We start from the raw sequence: 25272 nt of genomic DNA, 5'->3' as shown, positions 1-25272 counted from the left end.
AAGGTAAAAATTGAGGAAAAATTAATTTGGGAACTGCTACAAAAGCAGCACTGGGTGTTTATGGGTTAAACTTTCATCCAGGACCAAAAAAAAAATCAGCCTTTCAACATGAGAGAAAAAGTTATTATCGACATCATCAAAGAGCATATAAGCAACAAGATAGACTACGTTAGTTTTTAATTCAACATGGCGGACTCGAAGGTAATATTAAACAAACAGTAGCTGTTGCTCGTTCCTCTATTTAACTTTTTATTGTAGCAAAGAGTCGATGCATAAAAATTAGGTTAGGGTAAAACTTTTTAGAACAGTTTTCAGTCCTAGATGGCGGAAATGTACTGTTTCGTCCTCTACGTTCTTAGGACCGTGTCTCTTCCGGTCGCTTCCTTTTCAACAAAACAAACGCACCTCTGCCTTAAACCGGTGACGCAAATTTCCCGCCCTTCACTTTTGCCATCCTTACTGAGAGGAAAGTCAACAAATTAGCGTTTCCACTGAGGTTTAACTCCGACTTTATTTTACTTGATTGAGTCGCGTGTCACCGGCGAAGGATGCCCTCCACTCATGACTGGATCAACAACCCTCTGGGGCTCGTGGAGGAGATGTTTGGTGAGAGACAAACCGGACTTCAGTCCTTCTTTGACAGCTAGCATTGATCAGAGAGCCTAGCATTAGCCACATGCTAACACCACTCACATGTGCTTTTATGCGTCACCACAGGACTTTAAATTGAACAAATAACAACAGAGGACGGGTTTGAAACGCACAAACATCTGCTCTGAACACTTTCACTTTGACTTAGAGGAAGCGCAGGCATTTTTTTGCGGATGAATCTGTGCGTAAAAGTGCAAACATCCAGCACGACAGAAGTGGAAGTATTCAGATACTGGAAGAAAAGTATTAGGAACAGACTTTACTCACATTAAAAGTTCTGTATTTATAAGATTATGTACTTAAAAGTATCATCAACAACTGTATGAGTGCAGAAGGTATGTTATTATGCAGTAAAATAGTTCCTGTCAGTGTGATCTGTGTATATAAGTTATGTTTACTTTACTGCAGCTCATCTGAACTAATGCTAACTATTGGATATTTCATCTAAGACCAGGATGTCAAACTCATTTTAATCTAGGGGCCACATGCAGTTTAACCCTTTCATACATACTGGTCACTACAGTGGACAGTTCTTCTACAGCTGTTCTCTTGTATATTCATGGATTTTGTTGTTTTAGTTCCATATCAACTAATCCAGTAGACCAGGGCTGTCAGACTCTTAGTTCAGGGGCCACATTTAGCCAAATTTGATCTGCAGTGGGCCCAAACCAGTAAAATAATAACATAATAATATACAGACAATGTCAACTCCAAACTTTTCTTTATGTTTTAGCATGAAAAAAGAAAAATTACATTCTAAAAATGTTTACATCTACAAACTATCTTTTAAAACACGTGAATAACAGAAACCAATTGAACTTTCTTGAGAAACATACGGCAATTTTAACAGTTTTATGTTTCAGTTTATCATTTACACATGTACACAGTGGGTGCAGCTTGCCCTTGGGCAAGGCAGGCAGCTGCTTGGGGCCCCTAAGCCAGCAGGGGCCCAAGGACCAACAGACTTGACACAAACAGTCTAAAGAATAAGTTCACTACAAAGCGGCCAGTGAGAAGTTGCAGTAAAAACTAGCTGTCTCAAATTCTCTGAAGGGGCCCCCTGAGTCCAAATTGCCCCTCCCTCACCTGTCTGTCTCTGTCAGAGTGAGATAATGCATGCAGGTTGTGTGCTATGCATTTATTTATTTATTTATTTAAATTTTATTTTATTTTATTTTATTTTATTTTGCTTGGGGCCCCAGGGACCCTTTCTGCGCCCACTGCATGTACATTATAACTTACAGATCGAGGTGGATCTACAAATACACAAAACATTTAATAACAGACAGAATATTGGTAAAATTGCACTTAAGACATTTCAGGTTCATATTTGTTCAGGTCATTCTTTTTTTTTATAAGAAATGATAGTTTGTTTTAGTATAAATACAGTAAAATTACATAAAAATGTTGACATTTACAAAGAGAAGATGTTCAAGTTGTCATTATTTACAGGTTATATAATCGTATTTTACTAGTCTGACCCACTTGACATTGAATTGGTCTGAATGTGGAACCTGAACTAAAATGATTAATATTTTCAGTGTAATTTTTGCATTTCATAAATTCATCCTGCAGGCCGGATTTGGCCCCCGTGGCCGCATGTTTGACATCCCTGCAGTAGACAGTTATGCATCATCCCAAACACTGCAATTCATACCATTACTGTAACTTTACAGTTCTTGATAACCTGATCTGCACTAACATGTTTTAGTGTAAATCAATTGTTAATTGTTATACAGTAATTAACATTTTCTTTTAAACAAAATGATTTTTTTTTTTTTTTTCATTTTACCTCCATGAAGTGAGTAATAACTAGTATTAGAATATGTGAAAATGTGAGAAACATCACATTAGCGGCATTAAAAATGTTTTAATTTCATTCTTTTCATATCGCTTTCTGCTATTGGGTCAAAACACGGGTATTCGAAATCTCTCTGATGGGACATTTTAGAGACAATTTGGCAGATTAGTGTTGCTAAATGACCCAACATTTTTACTTTTAAATTCATTTTTGCTTTAGTTGGACCATAAGGGATTATCCAAAACACGAGCTACTTTATACTGAAATAAATGTTGGAATGGCAATCAATTAAAGTTTGCTCTCTGACGGGACATACTGTGATCTGACCCTGTGGGTTTTAAATACATGCTTCTTTGCCTCAAAAATTAAATGTATGGTGTAGCTGAATGGACATTTTTGTAACAACATGAAAAAAAACCAAAACTCGATCACATTGTTTTTTTCATGCCTAAGGAGGAATAAAAACACTCTAGAGAAAAAATCTTGACGAAGGTTCTCATAATTCATGCATGAAAGGGTTAATATGAAATAAAGTGGGCCGGACCAATAAAATAATATAAATAATAGGATAAGAACTGATAAATAATGTAAACTCCAAAATGTTTTGCTATGTTTTGGAGTGGAAAAAGTAAAATTCTGTAATGAAAATGTTTACATGTATGAACTGAACAAATATGAACCTGAAAATTCTTGAGAAAAATAAGTGCAATTTTAACAATATTAGTAGTAGTTTATCATTTATACATATGCATCACAACTTACAGATCACAGTGGATCTACAAATAAACAAAACATTTAGTAACAGGAAGAATATTGTTAAAATTCCACTTACTTCTCTTAAGACATTTCGTTCATATTTGTTCAGGTTTTTCACATTTTTTGTAAAAGGCTAGTCTGTAAATGTCAACATTTTTGTGTAATTTAACTTTTTATACACTAAAACCAAGAAAAAAGTTGTGGTTTTCATTATTTATTTATAGTTTATTATGACAGTGTTTTACTGGTCTGACCCTACTTTAGATTGAATCGACCTAAAATGATTTGAACGTCCTTGATTGTTATATCTTAAGTATAATTTTTGTATTTCACTAATTCATCCCGTGGGCCGGTTTGACCCCCGGGCCGCATGTTTGACACCTGTGATCTAAGAGGTTATTTTACTTTTTAGAAGGAGTAGAACTGTATCATCAGATGAAATGACATTAAATCCCTATTCACAAACGCACAAAATAAACACATTTGGAGATTTGTGATGAAAATCTGTCATCTAAAAATGTACCAAAACTGTCAGACAAATGCATTAGAGTAAAAAATACCGAAATAGCCTCTGAGATGTGGATATGTAGATGAATAAAGCGGCATAAAGTGGAATTACTCCTTTTTATTACAGCAAAAGTGAATATCAGTGTCAAAAATTAAAGTTCCACCTGTCATTTCTCAAATAGGCTCATTTTTTTTTTAGCTTAACCCATAAGGACCCAGGTGTGACTTTTGTGTCAGTTCCCAAATGAATTTTTCTCTACGTTTAACCTCTCCTAAGTGATTTATCACCATTATTATAATATTATCCTCTGTATTTAGCATTTTATCTGGCGAAAATCATCTATTTTCCTATGTTTAAAATCACTGATCATGTAGAGTTTCATAAAAATTAAGAGTAAATTCAAAGGTTATTATATCAAAACGGAAAAAAAAACTGAAGGAAAGTGACTTTTTCAGTAAAATCTCTCATTAACTGAACATAACCCAGTGTGTCCATCCACTGTCATTGATCAAACTCCATGGGTTTTTACTGATGAATCGTGTTTGTATAGGATAACGGTGTTTCCACGGTAACTTACGGAGCCTCTGAACATCCAAATAGGTCATATCTGATGACCATGAAAAGATGAATAACTATTTTACACCAATATTCACATGTACTGATAGGATTAGTGGATCAACAGGTATTACACAGTTTAGAGCAGGAGATAGTTTTGGTCAACAGTGAATGTTTGGGTCTGTATAATAATAATAATGATAAATTTTAAATGTTATAAGCGCCTTTCCAAGACACCCAAGGACACTGTACAACAAGATTAAAACAGACAATCCATAAATACAAAAAAATAAACAGATAAAAGAATATTTACTATACATAGAAATAAAGATGTAAAATGGAGAGTAGAATTTAGGTGGGTAGGCTATTCTGAAAAGGTGAGTTTTGAGTCTGTGCATTTTCAAAGACACATAATGAATAGACCCTGTTATACTTACTGAATGTCAGCTTGTTTTTGGGCTGTGGAAGAGTTCGTTCATTTGCATATCGAGTCAGGAAAGAGATGTGAGCAGAAGCGTCACATGTGGACACACTTCCGAACACCAGGTGTGAAACAGACGCTCTTACAGCTGGACTCTGGTAGAATGTCTCAGGACGGATGTAAATACAAGGTGTGAACGCGACCAGAGAGGAGGTTCAGTCCCACAGTAGATGCATCAATAACAGACGAGGATGTACAGCAGTTAAAGGCAGGAAAAAGCAGAAAAATGTGTAACTTTGGAGGATGATGGGGATGAAATGAAGCAGAATGGCTCGCGTTCTATCAGTGGGACTCTGTAGTTTCTATTGTGCAGGTGTTTTATTGTTGTTACTTTAATTTTTTTATCGCTTATTGTTATGACATACATATATTTCTTACTTTTTGGTAATCATTATTATCACTATTATTATTTTAATCATTGTTACTGTTAGAGCTGCAACCGATTAATCGACTCAAAGTGATCCAAAAAAATCATTCAACCACAATTCCCCCGAATCAAAGCTTCGTTTCCTGCATTTCTCTGCTGTTAAACATTGGTTCCACTGTTGTGTTTCACACAGACGCTTATTGTGACGCACAGAGAAGTTTCAATTCAGGAAAACTACAACAGAAATATTTCCCTTCAATCAATTCGAGTCGATTAATCGAATCGTGAATTTTTGCATTCACTTCAAGCACCTAATCGATTAATTGGTTGCAGCTCTAGTTACTGTTGTTAATATTAGTATTGTTACACCTACTATTAATATGATTACTTTTATTACTTTTCTATTATTATTATTATTATTATTATTATTATTATTATTATTAACTGTTACTATTATCTTTTACTATCATTATGATTATTATGATGATGATGTAGATGATTATTTTTATTTATTTATTTGTTTATTTAGGCAGGGACAGTACACCATTAATGAACATTTCCTGTAAATGTGCCAGTATTAGCAAAAAAAGCTTTTTTTTTCCACTGTTGTCCCTGGGTAAGATGTAAAGTACCAGCATTCATAAAATTAGAAACATTGTAAAAATGAAGGCTACATCCACACATTAGTTCACACACACAGTATACACAGTTAACCTTTAAGAACTAGCATTATTATTATTATTACTCCTTTCTAGTGGGCAGTTGCCTCTTTTTACAGGAAAAAAAAATCAGCAATAGCTATAAACCAGTAGTTTTACAGCTATGTTGTTTTTTTTTCCTCTTTTATCTTCTTGCTTTTTCTTATATCTGTACGTACAGTTTTGTTCTGCTGCTGAAACCTTATTTTCCCAGAAGCTCTGCCCAAGGGAATCAATAATGTTCTATCTAATTCTGTCGACTTCTATCTAATCTACTCTAATCAAATCTAAAAAATGACTTGTAGTACAAAGAATGATTCTGTAATAAAGTGAATTCTGCATCTACACGTCCTCACTGACTGTATTTCCCTGACGCTCCAGCTTCGTCCCAGACGGCGCCGACTCCGGCTGGGAGGCGAAGGCAGTCGAGTTCTTCAAAGACCATCTGAAGGAGAAGGAGGCTGCGTACCTGTGGTAAGACAGGAAGTGATGAAGGCGTCCCGGAGGTGAAAGTGTGTCGGTTAAAGTTCCTGATGGGCTAGTGAACGGCGTCCGTCTGTCCTGCAGGTCCCCTCCCTGAACGACGTCCCTCTGCACTACCTGAAACCCAACAGCCTCGTCAAGTTCCGCTGTTAATCCAGGACATGTTCGACCCGAGTTCTACATGGGCGTGTATGAGACCGTTGACCCCGCCTCCAAAGCTAAAGTATGTGTGTGTCTTTATCTGAGGGTTGTATGAGCGTGTGTTTTTGCATATTATAGTTAATGTCATCGGTGTTGTCGTGGTTTTTATTTCCTCCAGGTGCTGAGATGTGGGAAGTACAGAGATGTGACGGAATGTGGGGTAGTTCACCTCAGACCAAATTTCATTTATTTACTCCAAATAAAACATGATTTGAAGTACAATAATTCGATATGTTAGAGCGATAAATGACGACAATAACCAACAGGCAGCAGCACATATGAGGCTGGTGTTAATGTTTTTTGTTTCCAATTAGAAGTAATTTAAGATAAAATAAAGCCCTGATGAGCAGTAGTTAACCAGTGATTTTGCACACTTATTGATGTATATTTCTTTAATTATCATGTGATAATATATTGTCTAGTACATATTGTAGAAATTGCTGTTCGAATTGTGTTTTAATAGAGTTTTAATATATATACAGGGTGCGATTTGTCAAAAAAACAGAGTGGAGGATGTTTTTTTTTTTTTTCTTTTTTTTTTTAAATCATGAAAAAACAAGCACTCAACAGGCCTAATTCTTTTTTTAAGTTGACAGTTGGCCCTATTACATGTTGAACAGTTGAACATTCATCTTTAATGCAAGTGTTTAATCTCCTGAGACCCAGAAATGTCAGCAAAGTACAAGCTTTTTTTTTTTTTTCAAATTAAGTGCCTATATTGGAAACATCATGATGCAACAGTTTTTTTCAGATGCAGTTTTTAAAATTTTTATGGAATGTCCTTTGTGGTGGACAGTTTTCTTTTTTTTTTTTGTGTAAAAATTGTGAAACTCTTGTCCACAAATGTGGACAGAAAACCCATAGCTGGGTCTGAGGAGGTTAAGGACATCGAGGTAGGTTTGACGCACCCAAAACGTCCATGTGCCCATTTTCAACAGTTCAGCTCTAAACTCAGCAGGAACCACAACCTGAAATACAGCTTCATCCACCAAATGACCTTCACATCCACTGACCAATTCACAGCTCATCATGAACAAAATACCCTGAGCACTATCTCCAGTTTGGTCATGTGGCACAACTGGTCCCACAACACAAACAGACACGTGTCCGTTTTCTGCGCTTTAATCCACTGGTCTGTAGACACAGATGGACCGGACCACACAGTGAAACCGGATCAATCAATGCCTTATCACATTAGTTATTGCGGCAGAACCAGACAGACGTCACTGCTCAGACTGGACTGAGGTCAACAGAGCTCTGGCAGAACACCTCTGGAGGTAGAGCTTTGGATACAGCAACAGGCAGTGGTGGGCCAGTAGACCAAACTGCACTCCCTTTAAAGGGAAAGCACGGCCAACACCAACTGGAAATACACCTTTAACCGGGTCACAGTCTAAGACACTGTTTTTTAACGCTGGAGTCGGGACCCCCATGTAGTGTAGGTGTAAGAAAACTGTCCCAACCTGCCTGTTAATTCAATGACTTTTAATCATTGACAGGGTCGTCCCCCCGAGGATGAAATTCATGCAGCAGAAGTAGGGATGTACAGAGGGAGGGGTCAACCCCCCACCCCCCCCTCAACAAATCTCACCCTGTATATACATGTATATATATTTAACATATGCATACATTCAGAACTATATATACATATATATATATATATATATATATATATATATGTGTATATATATATATATGTATATATATATGTATATATATATGTATATATATATATATATGTATATATATATGATTATATATGTATATATATGTATATATATATATATATATATGTATATATATATATGTATATATATATATATATATGTATATATAGTATGTATATATATATATATATATGTATATATCTATTAATTATATAGTATATATTATATGTATATATATATATGTATATATAGATATATATGATATAATAGATATATATGTATATATATATATATGTGTATATATATATATATATATTTGTATATATATATTATATATGTTATATATATGTATATATTATATGGTATATGTTATATAGTATATATATTATATATATATATGTATTAGATATATTTATATGTATATATATATATGATCTATATATATATATTGTATGTATGTATATATCAATGGTATATATATATGTATGTATGTAGATATATATATATATATGTATGGTGTTGTATATATCTATATTGTATGTGTGTGTATAATATATATATTGTGTATATATATAATAATATATATGTTGTATATATATATCTAGTGTATGTATATATATATATATATGTGTATATATATATATTATAGCTGTGTATATATATATATATATGTGTGTATATATATATATGTATGTTGGTATATATATATATATGTATATGTATGTGTATATATATATATATATCTATATATGTGTATATAGATTATATATGTATGTGTATATATATAGATGTATTATATATATATGTTATATATAATATATATATATATATTATATATGTGTATATATATGTATATAATGTGTATATATATATATGTATATATATATATGTTGATATTATTGTATATATGTAATGTGTATATATATATATATGTATATATAATAGATAATATATATATATGTATATAATATATATATATATATATAATATATATATATATATATATATATATATATATGTATATGTGTATATATATATATGTATATGTGTATATATATATTGTATATATGTATATATATGTATATATGTAATATATGTATATATGTATATATATATATGTATATATAGTGTATGTGTATATATATATGTGTGTATGTATGTTTTGTATATTTAGAGCTTTATATACTTGTGTGAGCATATATTATTTTTGTTGTATTGATAATTTTTGCTGCTACTTTTTATTTTACTTGAATGGAACAGTTGCAACATATAAAAATTTCCCCCTGGGATTAATAAAATGTTGTGATTCTGATTAGAGAGACGTGTGAAATTTGTAAAAAATTTCTGATATTTTCAAGTGTAAACCAGATTTACACGAGGACACTGAAGAAAATGTTCACGTAGGAGTTTTTGTTACAATTTTTTGCAGGGTTTAGGGGCTGCAGAGGTTTGATTAGACTTCAAACATGGCATTCTGTTTGGTTGAAATCCGTACAAGTTATCTCGTGGTTTTAATAGTTTTTCTGATTATTTGAGCTGCCTTTTACTCCCATTTCTGTTCACATACTTAAAGGTGGTGAACATTCATAGAAATGACATTTGTACTTAAAAAGTCTGGGAAATTTGGGGAATTTGTCTGTAAAATAAGCAGGAACCGTGTGTTTTTGTTCAAAGACACAAAAATTCCAGAAATATACTCCACACTTACACTTTATCCTGATATGTGTTTAGAAATGATGATTTGTGTGTGTTTTTACCTGCAGGTGGATTTTAACTCCAGAAACACAGTGACTGCAGAGAGACAAAACCTTCTACTGTGTCCCCGTCCCTGGAGAGAGAACACCTGGGTCAAAGACATATCCTCGTCTGGTCCTCGTGGTGGAGGAGACGCTCAGACTCCTCACATGCTTTTGTTTGTTTCATTTGTTTCCCTGTAGTTTTCCTTAATTCTGCCTCACAGCTACGCCGCCTCCAGTCAGGCACGAGTCGTTCCTTCCACGTCATACGCGCCAAGTCGACAAAAACGAAGCTACGAGGAGGACGACGACATGGACGACATGGACACACAGCCGCAGAAACGAGGGAGACGCATGGAGGTAGATGGACGGAGAGACAGAGGGAAGGTCAACAGTTCAGACACAGAGATGTTTGGTATCTAACAGAACAGAAGAATAAAGACCAGGACTAACAGATTTGAGAACAGTTTTTACCAACAACAGTCAATATAGAAAAACAAATCACGCTGTTTTCCAGACCTTGAAAAGTCTGGAATTTTGTGTGAAAGTCTTAATAAAGGATGGAAAAAGTGTCTCTCATAGTTGAATTTAGAGTATGCTCAAAGACACACAGTCGTGGAAAAAATGATTAGACCACCCCTTGTTTTCTTCAATTTCTTGTTCATTTTAATCCCTGGTCCAACTAAAGGCACATGTGTTTGGACAAATATAATGATAACAACAAAAATAGCTCATAGTAGTTTAATTTCAGAGCTGATATCTATCCGTTTTCCATGTTTCTTGATGATAATCAAATCACTTCAGTTCTTCCATCAATATCTATGGCATATACTGACAAAAACAGTGCTTTTAGACTTTCCATGTTTTCTTTTCTGTCTGTTTTAGTCACATGATACACACAGGAGTTAGTACTGGATTGCATAACCATTGTTTTTGATGACTTTTGATGGTCGAATAGTTTTTTTTCATGATTGTAATCTGGTAAGATAAATACACGAGGAAAGCAGATAAAAAAGCTGATCTGATTTCACTAACTGGTCTGTACTGGAATGATTCTAGTGAAATTGTTGTTGCGACATCCATTCACTTTTGTCATTTTTCATATGTTTTGAAACTGTTTCTGTCAGTAAAATGTAATTTACTGTGAATTATGTATTCATTCATTCATACATTTATTAAAATGAACTTTTCTACTAAACACAACAGGCACAATCTCAACCAAAAAAGTTGGCACACAAGTATAAAAGTACATAAAGTAAAGGTCTGGGGGGAAAAATAGCAGTTTTGAAAAAGTCTGGAATTTTATTTGGATAAAGAGCAAACACCCTGAATAATAGAATGTATGCTTATGTGTGAGTGGTGGGTTTCTACTTGTTTTGTTTTTTTGTTTTTTTTTACCCTTTTCAGCTGCTTTTATTTGTATGTTTACAGTAGATTTAATACAGTTGCTAAAAAAATTATTAGACCAAATTAAATTATTATGCCATAGATATTGATGTAAGAACTGAAGTGATTTTGATTATCAAGAAAACATGGAAAATGGATAGATATCAGCTCTGAAATTAAACTACTATGAGCTATTTTTGTTGTTTTCATTATATTTGTCCAAACAAATGGACCTTTAGTTGTACCAGGCATTAAAATGAACAAGAAACTGAAGAAAACAAGGGGTGGTCTAATAATTTTTTCCGTGACTATATGATGTACAGATTGGATGGCACTTTTAAATTTCGTTGTACTTGTTCCAATGGCAATAAAGCTGTTCTATTCTATTCTATCTGATGAGTTTTGTTTTGTTCCTGCAGGTTCTCAGACTCACAGTGAACAACACCATGGTAACGGTGACTGTAAACGCCAGGAGACAGAAGCTCCATCCAATCAGACGGCGTCGGCGTCGCATCTGGACCTGAACTTCCCTCTGCCCGAGAGAAAGGCCCGTCCTGCCTCGTCAAGGTGAGTCTGGAGACACTGATGTTCTGAGATCTGTGTTAAAACCCACATCTGGTCTTTACATCATCATACCTGCTTTCTGGATTGTATTTTGTATAGTACATATTGTATGTATTTATCTGTTCTTTGTGTGTTTACTGCTATATTTGTTTTTATCCAGACGTTCTGTGATCCTTATAGTCAGTATTTATCCAGTGCAGTGGCAGCAACTCATAGTTTCACATTAAACACTATTTCTCATATAAAACGTACTAAGAACATAGAAGCACAAGCAGCACTTGGGTCAAAACGGTTCCATTAACATTAGTTTCACATGTCAGTGAAGTAAACATTAATCTTCTCCCATCCAAATTTACATTTTTCAGGTCTAGCCCATTTATCAAATCATATTGGGCTGAATGTGGTACCTGAACTAAAATTAATTTGATTAATTTGATGTGATGTCAGGTGTGTCTGACCACAGTAGTCCCAACAAGAAGCAGCAGACACACCTGGATTAATCAGAGTGTCCAATAATGAAAGACAGGAAATAAAGGAGCTGCCTTAAGTTCAGGAAGTAGAGGGGCTGTGCATAAAGCCCATCTGGTCCTAAGGATGAATTTGCAAAGTGCAAAAATTACACTGAAGATATTAACAATCAAAGGTGTCAAATATTTAGTTCAGGTTCAACATTCAGCCCAATCTGAGCTCCAGTGAAAATAATAATGTAATAACCTATAAATAATAACAACTCCAAATTTTACTCTTTGTTTTAGTCTAAAAATAGTAAAATTAAATGAAAATGTTTCCATTTACAAACCATCCTTTCACAAAAAATATGAATAAACTAGTCAACCGAAAACAACCTGAAATGTCTTAGGAAAAATAAGTGCAATTGTACCAATATTCTGTCTGTTATTAAATGTTTTGTGTATTTGTAGATTCACTGTGATCTGTAAATTGGAATGCACATGTGTAAATGATAAACTGAGGCAGAGGTTTTGGTAAAAATTACACTTTTATATTTTTTGCTCAAAAACAGAAGAATTTGGAGTTATTTATAGGTTATTCTTATCATAATTTTAATTTATATGTAATTACTGTACTGGTTCGGCCCAGTTGAGATCATATTGGTCTGATTGTGGAACCTGAGTGTGACCCCCCTGGACTAGATGAACCTGGGTTTAACTGAGTTGTCATGTGACCTTCAGGTGTACCAGGACTGGGACGGCTTCAAACTCAACGACGTCCTGGAGGTCTTCGGGATCCTGTCGGTCAGTCCAGCCCTCAGCGCCCTGGCAGATGAGAAGTAAGACCACACCACTTCCTGTTTGTTGTTTGTTTGCGTCCTGTCGTTGTGATCTGTGTCTGATTCTCCTGGTCTCCTTTCGTCTCCGCCCAGAGACTCCTCCTCCTCCCTCCTGGACCCCGCCGACTCCATGGAGACGGCGGAGGAGCAGCGAGTTCACTGCCCTCCGGCCTCCCTCGTCCCACGCCTCCACATGCTGTATGCCAAACCGCTGCCGCACAACAACCCACTGCTGCCCCCTACAGGTCTGGAGGACAACAGCGCCTGTGAGTGGACATTTGAGAAGTTCATATGATTATAATCAGCGTGTTGAAAATAGTGAATAACTTTAACCTTGTGTGAGAAAAGCCTCAAATATCAACATATAAATTAGTGATAAACAGACATTTTTACCTCAAGGCTGGTTCAGATTATTAGTAGGGCTGGGCGATATGGAAAAAAAATCATATCACGATAATTTTTTTTTTTTTTTTTTTTTTTTCAGACGATATCGATATGTATCACGATATAAATCAAATCACTATTTTTGTCAAGTTAAAATTTTCCTTTACTCAAGTTAATTGGGAAGACATCGGGGGGTAGAGAGAGAGAGATGTTGTGGTACTTATGGAGAAGTCCCTCCCTCCAGTCTTACAATTACCCCCCCCGCCCCATTTCATTCATATTACCCCCCACCACCTCTGAATTCAGGTCTGTAGACACGTTGTAACTGCCATAAAACATGCTTTAAACATTGGACTCCCAGCTTCGACACCTCTGTTGTGCGCATCTCGGTGCGACGCTACTTAATTATGATTGGCTGTTCTTATGTCTATCAAAACATGGACGAAGGAATCCTATCGAAATTGTATCGAGTATGTCTCATATTCCTATCGAGGAAAAGTTATATCGCAATATATATCAGTATCGTTTTATCGCCCAGCTCTAATTATTAGTAAAGAAGCTGATAACTCACATTTGGAATCAGTATACGTACATCAGCAATAAAAATATAAAATGTTTATTGATTTTTAAGATTAACTCTGCTAGATTAAATATTAACTCTGCAAGCCAAATCTACCTACAGAGAGGAGATACATTTTGAAAAATAAAACTTGGTCAAAAAGCAAAATTAACGTGTGCTCTCAGGTCGACTCCAGGTAATTTTTATCTTAATCTGTGTGAGTGTGTCTGAAGAACGCCAGTTGGTTTCATTTTTTTGGATAAACTTTGTGGTCTCCTTTGATTTCTAAACTTTTTGCTATTATGAAACATAATTTTAGATGTTTATAGCATAATACAACGTACATCATTGTGATAAAATGGGACAAAAACAATCCTGAGTATTAGGGCTGAAAGATATATCGTCATCGTATCTATATCGAGAAATGAATATTAAAGATATTAGTATCGAAAAGCAACGATATAAACGATATAGATTTCCCCGTGCTCGCCCTGCATGTACAGCTCTGGAAGTCACGACTAATTTCATTTTTATTTATTTATTCGTACTTTATGTTAATGTTGATGACTGGCAGTGAATTCTTATAAATAAAACTGTACTTTCTACATTCGTTTGTATTATGATGTTTGTATTTTTCTGAAAAATGCTTGGATTTCACCGAACCCGTAGTCATATTGTATCATATCGATATTGAGATATGAAATTTTGTCCATATCGTTCAGCCCTACTGACTATATGTATTTCTGTAGATGTATATTTTACCCCAGCAATATGGTGAGAATGACCCTTAAAAGTGCTTGAATCTGACCTTAAAAAATGTGTATGATCCCTGAAACAAAGACTCGTACAGACCCTCATTATCTCGAAAAAGCAGATTTAGTTAAGTTCTTTTTCCTGTTGTGATGCGGGTTGTTGCCATGGCGACCGGTCTGACCCCTTCTGTCATTTGTAGTTCTGTCCTCGACGCTGAGCGAGATGGCCTCGGTCCGGGCGGAGCTGCTCGCCTACTTCACCCACGTCCTGCTGGGAGACGCTCTGGCGGCCGAGTACCTCATCCTACATCTCATCTCCACTGTGTACATGTCACGAGTAGCGTTCCTGCCTTCGTTTTATGACCGCGAGTCCAAGCAGATGCTCTTGTTCACTCTGCGGTTGGTTGTTTTGTAGATACGCCCGACGGGACGTTCTTCCACTGGGAAAATTCACCCTGAACCTGAGCGGATGTCCCACCGCCGCCTCGTACACTGAACGCCTGTACCAGATCATCCAGCAGCTTGTCCCATCGGTGAGTATCTCCTCTAAGTTTAACGATATTAAAAAACAGAACGTGAATCAATGTCAGAAGCTGAAGAAGTCACACATTCTTTACTCCAGTAGAAGAACAGATACTTGTGTTTAACAGTAAATGTAAAAGGTCTGATTCAGCTTCTTCACTGCAGGAAAAGTGGAAAAAAAGGTCTGAAATGTAAAGAACTTTTTCATCTTCATCACTATATGGACAAAAGTATGTGGACATGTTGAATTCAGGTGTTTCTTTTCTAACGGGTCTGGGATACAAAACAATACTGACAAATATCATAATATAGTTTTATATTGGGATAAATATTGCATTGGTTAGTTTGGTTTAAATTATTATCTTTGCTTCCAAAATGACTCGGAGATGGTTTTGACTTAATTTTTCTCAACATTGATTTTTTTTTTTCTCTATCGATGACTATGATTTTAAATGTTTTACCTCTAAATTTCTAAAATATTTTTCATGCTCTGACAGTTACATAATAATTTTCTACCACAACTAAACATCCACTTTCTTCACACCTCATTTAGGAAGAAAAATCTCCCTCTAAACTTTAGGGAAATATTGATGTTTATAAATTACATGGATAAAAGTATTGGGACACATCATGTCTACAGCTGTAAGATGTCCTGTTCATGAGGATCTGAGATAAAAACATCAATATTTCCTGAAAGTTTAATGGTAGATTTTTCTTCCTCAGTGAGATGTGAAGAAAGTAGATGGTTAGTTGTGGTAAAAAAAAAAAAAAAAAAAAAAAAAAAAATTACAGTCAGTATGAAAAATATTGTAGAAATTTAGAGGTAGAACATTTAAAATCATAGTCATGGATTTAAAAAAAATCAATGTTGAGAGAAAATAAGGAAAAACCATCTCTGAGGCATTTTGGAAGCAAAGATAACAATTTAAACCAAACTAACCAATGCAATGATATTTATCCCAATATAAAACTATATTCTGACATTAGTCATCATTGTTTGTATCCCAGACCCCTGTTAGAAAAGAAACACCTGAATTCAACGTGTCCACATATTGTATCTGTTGATAATTAATATTCATCGTCTTTTGTTCACCATGTTGTTCCATCAATTTAGTTTGAAATTTGTCTTTATATTGGTATCATATGGTTCAAATGCAAAATAAAATGATAAATCTCATGAAAACGTGTTAAAATTCCATCTGTTTTATAAATGTAGGGTGTAAAAAAAACAAAACAGGTATTTGTGTTAAAATGTACTGAGTAAAAGGAGTGAAGTACAGACAAAATGTAAATAATGAACAGAACGTTTCTTAACACGAGCAGTGACTGTTATTTCTCTAAGTAAATAATCCTGTCTACATTTGTGAGAGTTTTCGTCTTGAATTACTGTGTTTGTCCGTGAAACACATCCCGACAGACCAGACCGTCGGCGGCAGATCCAGTTCCCTCAGTGTTAAATGAGAACCAGGCGCTCACATCCGTCCTGTAACATGAAAAACAAGTCACCTGGCTGATTTTAACGGACATGTGAAGGTCTTTTCTTATTCAGAACGGGGGGGTTTGACAATGAGACTTTTCACCGACAAGAGGAGACGAATGTAGTGATTCACAATAAAAACAGGACTAAGTTAAGACCTTAAACTTAAAACCAGGGCTTGAATAATGCCTTTAAATGTCTGAAATATGATTATAATCAGCGGATAGCTGTGCAAGAAAAGCCTCAAATATAAATGTATTAATTAGAGATAAACTGGTGTTTTTACCTCGAGGCTGGTACAGAATATTAGTAAAGAAGCTGATGACTGATATTTGGAATCGGTATACGTACATTAACAATAAAAATATAAAACCTAGTGTCGACTTTTTTAATAATTTCAACACAAAACTCTATTGAAATGTCTTTAAACTCCTCAAATAAAGGAGTAGCAGGAATAAATGACCCCATTTTAAAGATATTTCAATAAACGTCTTTAAACCAACTGTTAAATAAAATAAATTTGACAATAGAAGATAAAACAAGATTATAAAAAAAATTATACAAACAATGCAACAAAATAAAAACAGACCCTGAAACCTTTGTTTTTACGCTTATTTTGGAAGTTTTCTTTAAGTTTATTCAGAAAATGTTGTAGAAGATGGTTCTTCTCTTTTTTAATGATCATAACATGACATACACGTATGTAGACATTGAAAACGGGTGTATATGCACGAAGACACTGGAGTATTGGTGATAAATCCAGGTGTGTTAATCTGATTTATTATGATCAGATTAGTGTTGTTATCTGATAAAACAGATCAGATTATACTGTTTATATCGGGGATCTCAAACTCATTTTCTTTCAGGGGCCACATTCAGCCCGATTTGATCTGCAGTGGGCTGGACCAGTAAAAAAATAACATAATAACCAATAAATAATGACAACAAATTTTTGTCTTTGTTTTAGTGTAAAAAAAAAAACCATTCAATTATGAAAATACATACTTTTATAAACTATCCAAACAAAAAAGATATGAATAACCTGAAAAAAACTGAAATTTCTTAAGAAAAATAAGTGCAATATTAAAAATATTCTGCCTCAACTTATCATTTCTACATGTGCATTATGGGTCAGATCTACAAAGACACTAAACACTGAGGAACAGGCAGAAAACTGTTAAAATTGTGCTGAATTTTCTTAAGACATTTCAGGTTATTGACATTTTATTGTTACAGGATAGTTTGTAAATGTACATATTTTCATAATTTAATGTTATTTTTTGGACTAAAACAAAGACAAACATTTGAAGTCATCATTATTTATAGACATAATGTAATTTTTTTTCCCATCAAACCCAGAAGAAAATATGGAGTCATTATTTTTTGTAGGATATTTTACTTGAGATCATATTGGTCTGTATGTGGAACCTGAACTAAAATGAATCTGTGGAATTTTTTGCAAATTCATCCCACGGGCCGGATTGGAACCTCTCTCAGGCCACATTTGGCCCCCGGGCCGCATGTTTGAGACCCCTGGTTTAATGATCAATAATAATCTGATAATGCTGGGATCATTAGTGTGGATGTAAACGGGCTCAGTGTCGGTGCGTGTTTTTGTGTGTTCCCAGTCGTTCTATCTACCCATGAGCCTCCAGAACATGAACCAGATGCGTCTGGTGCCAAAGAAGGACTACGTGGCCAACCGTCTGGTGAGCGGCGCGCTGCAGCTGGCCAGAAACACCTCCCTGTTCTTGGACGAAACCCAGCTTGAGCAGGGACAGCTGGACACGACAGGTGAGACCTCAGCGGACCACCGGGGGGCGACGGCGAGCCTCTGTCCTCCACGCCGCCGTCCTCATGACCCGAGCGCTCTGAACGCCGTCGACGTGTGTGTTTGTGTCTCGTGCTGCAGGTGTGAGGAATGTGACGGCGCTGGGGAACCTGATCTCGTGGCAGAAGGTTGATTATGACTTTAACTACCACCAGATGGAATTCCCCTGCAATATTAACGTGGTGATCGCGTCAGAGGGCCGCTCGCTGCTGCCGGTGAGGACACGCTCACCCACACACACACCCCCACCCCTAACCCCCCTCGCTGCCCCCGCCCTCCTCGGCCCCGTCGGGGAGGGCTTAGGTTTCCGCCGGGCTCTCATGAGACCGTGTCAGAGGCTGGAGGTTTTTCCAGTCGCCGTCACCCTGCCGCGGGCTGCCATTGGCCGGGCCCCGCCGGCCTTGCCCGCCCGCCGCCGCCTTTATCCCGGGTCTCGCTCGGCCGTGAACAGCCCAGGAATGCGCCCTGTGCTATTCCTGTGTGTTGCTCTCATGTGTTGCCATGGCTGCAGCTGGGAGCCACGGGAACAATCCAGGAGCGGCGTCGGGCCCGAATCAGAGCCCGATTAAAAGTCACAAGGAAAACAAGTGTGTTTATGTGGAGAGTGTTTGGGCCGGAACAGCTGGAGGCGCAGACCACCGGCAGCGCCATCAGCTCCTGACGCTCTGCCGCCGCCGCTGCCTCACATGCTTTAAAGCGTTCAGGAAATGCCAACACCAGACATTCACTGAGCATTAGGGCATCACAAAAACAGACAGCGCCCACTTCTGCATAGCAACACCTGTGGAAAACAGACCCAGGCTCCCACAGGTTAAATTTAAAAGACTACTGAGAACAGAAGTTAATGCCCATCTCACAGACATACTGGCAGAAATTCATGACTCCTAGAATTTAGGAAAATGTATGTATTTACATCAGCAGAGATTGAATACTGCATACATACTGTACACAGGTTCCACATTCAGACCAATATGACTCAACCAAGGTTATTATCGTTAACAAAAACTTACAAAATGATAAAAACGAGAATTGTAAAAACATTTTTAACTGAAATAAATAAAAACTATAATTAAAAGAAAAAAATGATAAACTGAAACTGTATTGTGTGCTTACAAAACTAACTAAAACGTATACAAATTATGGATAAAATTCCCTTAGTTTTCATCTTTGTCAATGTCGGATTGATATGAAATCGATTTATTTCCCTCAAGCAATTTTAGCTAGCGGCACCATATGATAATTAACGGTCCCTCACTTCTCGTCACTTGTGGTTTAGAGTCAGCTTTTCGTCCCCACTCTACCTGGAAACATGGAGACTGAAGTTGGGAGAAAGCAGCAGAGTCCTGTCTGGGATTTATTTGAATACGATGGCGAAGAAGATTAAAGATTTAAAAAAAACTAAACTAAAACTAAGCATTTAGAAAATAACGAAAACTAATAAAAACCGAGCAAACCTGCTCTAAAAACTAATTCAAACTAACTGAATTAGAGAAAAAAAAGTCAAAACTAAATGAAACTAAACTATAATGAAAAATCCAAAACCATTAGAACCTTGGACTTAACTGGGCTGGACCTGGAAAATAACATAAACCACTCCAAATTCTTCTGCTTTTGTGCAAAAAAAGAAAAAGTGTAATTTTTACAATATTATGCCTCTGTCTATCATCAGGGTTCCTACAGGTTTCTATAAGTTAACTTTAAGAGTTTTTAAGACCTTTTTAGGACTACTTCGAACAGAAGTTAATGCCTATTTCATGGTCATACTGGCAAAAATTCGTGAGTCCTAGAATTTAGGAAAATGTATTTATTTACTCCAATGCTTTGATTCCCACCATTCTGAGTTGAATTGATTTCTTGTACAAGTTGCAGCCAACTTCAAACACACTCTCCTCCACTTGTGTCAACAGGGGATCATTTCTCACTGGGGGCTGCAAAGTTAGAGATAATTGAAATGAGCCAGACCAGTAAAATATGAACACAGTAACCTATAAATGACGACAACTCCAAATGTTTGTCTTTCTTTTTTTGTGCAAAATAAGTAAATAAAATTGAAATATGAAACTATCCTTTCTTTAAAAAACTAGAACCTGAACATCCATGAAGAAAAAATGTGTAATTTTAACTATTATACCTCAGCAAGATGTTTTCAATAAGACAAAGTTATTTATCAAGTTATATTCATTTATATCTATTCAAAAATGGCTGGTTTAACCTGTTAACGATATACAAAGGCTATACTAATGTGATTAGAAGAACATCAGCTAAAAGCTCAACCAAACCAATTGTCAGAAAACAGAACACAACTCAAACAAGTAATTAAATGAACAAATATCTAAACCAGTCTAACAGTCTGAGACCAGCATATGTCATCAATAATTTAATAAAACAGATCAATGAGACAAAGTTAGCAGCGCTAAGCTAACACTAAGCAGGTCCGACAGTACAAGGATTATTTCTCCACTGATAAAACTCACTGAATGAGACAAAGAACAAAACTAAAGAATTTTGTCTTATCTTTGCTGTTTTCTGATCCTGACTTGGTTTTATGTGAATATGAATCTTCTGCTCTCAGCTAATCAGTTGTTTTGTGTTATGTTGAGATGATTCTGACTGAAAACAAAAGGCCCAGAGTTTAACATGTTAACTGTTCTAGATCATATTATAGGCCTTGAAAGTTTCCAAAATGCCAGTTAAAATGACCAAGCATGTTCACTTATTAAATCTATGAATCACAAGAATAAGTGTCCTAACAAAACTGTGTCCTTAGATAAAACATGTTGCACACTGGTCTAAATCATAATATTTATGTATAATAAATAATACATGTTTGAGTTTGAGATGTGACTAACTCATACACCTGGTTGTTGCAGAGCTGTGTTTTCCTGCGTTTTGCGCTGCATGTTAATGCATCTGTGTTTGGCCCGGCAGTCGGACTGTCAGATCCGCCTCCAGTCTCAGGTTGCCCCCGCCCACATGGACGAGTACCTGAGCGCCGTCCACATGCATCCGCAGGCCTCGTCACAGCTCAACAAGTTCCGGATGTACCTGAGCGTGGCTCGGCAACTCGACTACAGCATCTCTGATGAGGTGACGAAGGTGAGACGTGACGTGACGAGGACGGAGCAGAAGCGGCTCCTCATTAGTCATCAGTGTGTTTGTAAAGATCTGCATTAGACTCTTTAAACCAGACCTTACATGTTCATATGAGGAAATAGTCATTAACTGCAGTATTTGTACTCTGTGCATCTTTATCCTTCTATTCCACTACATCTCAAAGACAGATATTATACGTTTTAGAGTGAGTCTGTTTACAGGACCATAAAAAGCTAATAACTGGCAGTAATCGGATAATTATACTAATCAGATCTGACGCGTTTACATGCACTTCAGAAATATGATAATCAAAAAAACCCCAGTTTAGACGTTTCTCAATTATAATCTACCAGAAATGTATGTAGTTGGATACATGACATTGGCTGGAAACACTTGTTTTATGTTCATTTAATGATATATTTTGTTGAAAAAGTATTCTGTTTTGATATAATAACCTTTGAATTTATTTTTTTTAATGAACATCTACCTGATCAGTGAATCAAACATAGGAAAATACCCGAAAAATGCAAAGGATAATAACATATAAACATAAAATAAACAGAGATAATCCTATACAATATAAATTATAAGATTGTATAATATAAATTATAGCCAACTGTATTTATGAGTATAATTATATTTAGCACATATGAAGTGGACTATGATGTTGAATTTTCTATATATGATAATTAATATATTGATTTTGACATATACATGCTGTATTAGTGTAGACTGATGTTATTTGTGTTGTATTGTAATAAAGGGGTGGGATTAATTGTTTACTTCTTCCTTCCTTTTCAGATAAATATAAATAAGACTGAAATTGTAGTTTAGTCGTTAGCCTCAAGTCTTTTTTTTTTTTTTTCATGTCATAACTAATGATAAAAAAGTGAATCTCTAGTGTTAGAGTAAAGCGACAAGTATTTGGACAAACGTGACTCGCGCAGTTATGCTTTGAGGCATAACGAAGTGTCTTTTTGGGTCGTCTTACATGAATTGGCTTTGGGCGTTTGCTTCTGTTAGTGCTTGTATTTTGCTTTTTATATGTGGAAAATAAAACATTCATTCATTCATTAGGTCAATATAAATGCTGATGAATCACTTAGGGAAGGTTAAATGTACAGAATAATTCATTGGGAAGTCGGTCTAAAGGGTTAAATTTGACTGGTTTTGCTTCCATACTTTTACCTTAATGAGGTTTAGATGCTGAACACTGACCTGTACATGTGTGTCAGTCTGTTTCCTCCAGTCACTGATCTGACTATCTTTCTTCTTCTCCCTCCAGTCGGTTGAGGATGACTTCGTCGACATGAGGAAGGACGACCCTCAGAGCGTCTCAGCTGAGGACTTCCATAGGCTGCTGGTCGTGGCGAGGTGAGCGGTGATGGTTTTAGCTTTAACTCACCGACCGACGGGCCATGAGATATTAAGAGGGCGCTGTGTCCAGAGGCAGCAGAGTTAGCATTTTCTTCAAACATCTGACGAAACTACTGTCGGATTCATTTCAAATTTTATACACATCTTCCTTGGGACAATGTCTACAAAATTTGTTCACAGTTTTAAGACATTTAGATTTTTGAAAAATTTTTTTTTTTTTAATAATTGTGGATTTTCAACAGCATAACATGGATGCATCATACAATCTGTACAGTTCTACTGTCTTTAAACACAAGTTCCCACCCCCAACTTAAATATAAACATAAACATGTAAATATATCTACCAAAAGACATCAGGATTATGAACAGGAGGCATATAGATTTTTGCATTTTAAAATGTTTGAAAATTCAAAACATTTTTGAAATATTGGAAACGTGCCTTTCCTTCTAATGGTCCATATTTTGATGGTTTATAACATGGAAATGGTTACAGATATTAATATAGTTACTATTGATCACTGATAGGAAGTCATGTATGGACTTTCATTTGGGTCCATGACCTTTGACCTTGAAGGGTCAAACTTGAGGTCACCACTGTCTCCATTTCAACAATCTTCTCTGAAACTACTGGTCGGACTAATTTCTGATTTTATATGTTGCTTCCTTGGGACAATGTCTACAAAGTTTGTTAACTGTTTTGACAAATTTAGATTTTTTTAAGTATTACAAATAGGGCTGTAAGAAAATACTGGTTCTGCAATATATCGTGATATTTTATTTCACAATACTGCATTGATATTAAAAAGTACTGTATCGATATTTTTAGGTATTTATTCAAATGCAGATATTGTGGAGTTTAATTTTTGTTTTTATTTTATTTATTTATTATTTGATGCTCTTTTATTAAATAATGTTAGTTCCTTTGTTGGGATTGCACAAAAATAGTGTTCTGATGTTAGTTCTGAACTAATAGAATCTGAACATTTGAACAGGATCTGAAACTGTAATGTCTGTGAAACAGAATTTCAGTTTGAACACAGGAACATTTTGTGATATAGCATTAGATCCTTGTGTTTAGTATTTGTGCAGATTTCTGATGTAAATCAATTCTTCAAGCAAATAATCATTAAAAAAAAAAAGAAAGAAACAAAAAATTGCCTTTTTAACAGTATCGTGATATATCGTGATATATCATATCATGATCCTAGTATTGTGATTTGTATCGTATCGCCAGATTCTTGCCAATACACAGCCTTGATTACCAATGTGCCTTTACTTCTAATGGTCCATAGTTTGATGTAAATGGTTACGGATATCAATATAGTTCCTATTGATCACTGATAGATGGACTTTGATTGGATTAGTTCAGTTCTCCTCCAGTGAAAGTCCCGCCCACTTCTATTGTTAGATTGATGTGCATCCAGACCACAGAACTGGAACATAGAACAGAACCTGACAACCTCACACATTCAACTTGTTATTGATTCTGGATAAAACATGAGGCTGAGATACAGGGACATTAGTACTATTTTTTTCTCCACGTATCTGGGCTGGAAAGTAATGTTTCCAACTGTTAAACAGTCATCACGACAAACAATGAAATGTCAGATTATACGTCACAGGTGGAATGTCTCAGTGACTCGACTGCAGCAGAAACGTTCACTGAATCTGAACTTCTGTCCGTCCGTCCGTCCTCAGGCTGTTGTCTCTGAGCCTCGGACAGACGTCTCTGTCCACAGACACCTGGAGCAGAGCCAAACACCTGGACATGCTGAGGACGAGTCGCATGGAGCAGCACAAGTGTGTCAACGGAAACGAGCCGTAACCAGATGTTTTGTTTTTTTTTTCTTTTTGATACCGAAAGAATTTGTAATAAATCTGTTTTTCATTTGCCAAATAGTTCATGTGGTGTTGAACTTTATTCTGGTGCAGGTTAAGTTTAGATACACTGTATTTACACACAAATGACTGTTTACAGACACAAAATGTTCCACTTAGTCAGATTCAGACAGTATTCCTATTCAGATGTTTACATGGTGGGTAAAATGGACAGTGAAGGGGAAAAATAGTCATCTTTACTAAAACTACGTGGACTAACAAAAAAAAAAAAAAACTGCACTTGAGGGGATGTTAAT

At 35.8% G+C, this 25272-nt stretch overlaps 1 protein-coding gene across 1 annotated transcript; it reads left to right on the top strand.

Moving 5' to 3' along the window:
• The first annotated feature begins 430 nt into the window (after window positions 1-430).
• mcmbp (minichromosome maintenance complex binding protein) lies at window positions 431-25272 on the top strand. Its single transcript, XM_030156284.1, is given in 20 exon segments — window positions 431-601; window positions 6199-6282; window positions 6360-6448; window positions 6451-6471; window positions 6474-6523; window positions 6620-6661; window positions 9932-9973; window positions 9975-10022; window positions 10124-10264; window positions 11718-11826; window positions 11829-11857; window positions 13045-13142; window positions 13236-13408; window positions 15038-15161; window positions 15253-15370; window positions 18465-18630; window positions 18749-18882; window positions 21596-21763; window positions 23046-23134; window positions 24836-25272. Coding segments are annotated over 20 exon segments (1905 nt in total). The 5' UTR covers window positions 431-548; the 3' UTR covers window positions 24963-25272.

This window comes from Sphaeramia orbicularis, chromosome 15, assembly GCF_902148855.1.
Source record: "Sphaeramia orbicularis chromosome 15, fSphaOr1.1, whole genome shotgun sequence".
Classification (NCBI taxonomy): Eukaryota; Metazoa; Chordata; class Actinopteri; order Kurtiformes; family Apogonidae; genus Sphaeramia; species Sphaeramia orbicularis.
The sequence above is the reverse complement of the archived record's forward strand: the minus strand, read 5'-3'. Positions and strand labels throughout refer to the sequence as shown.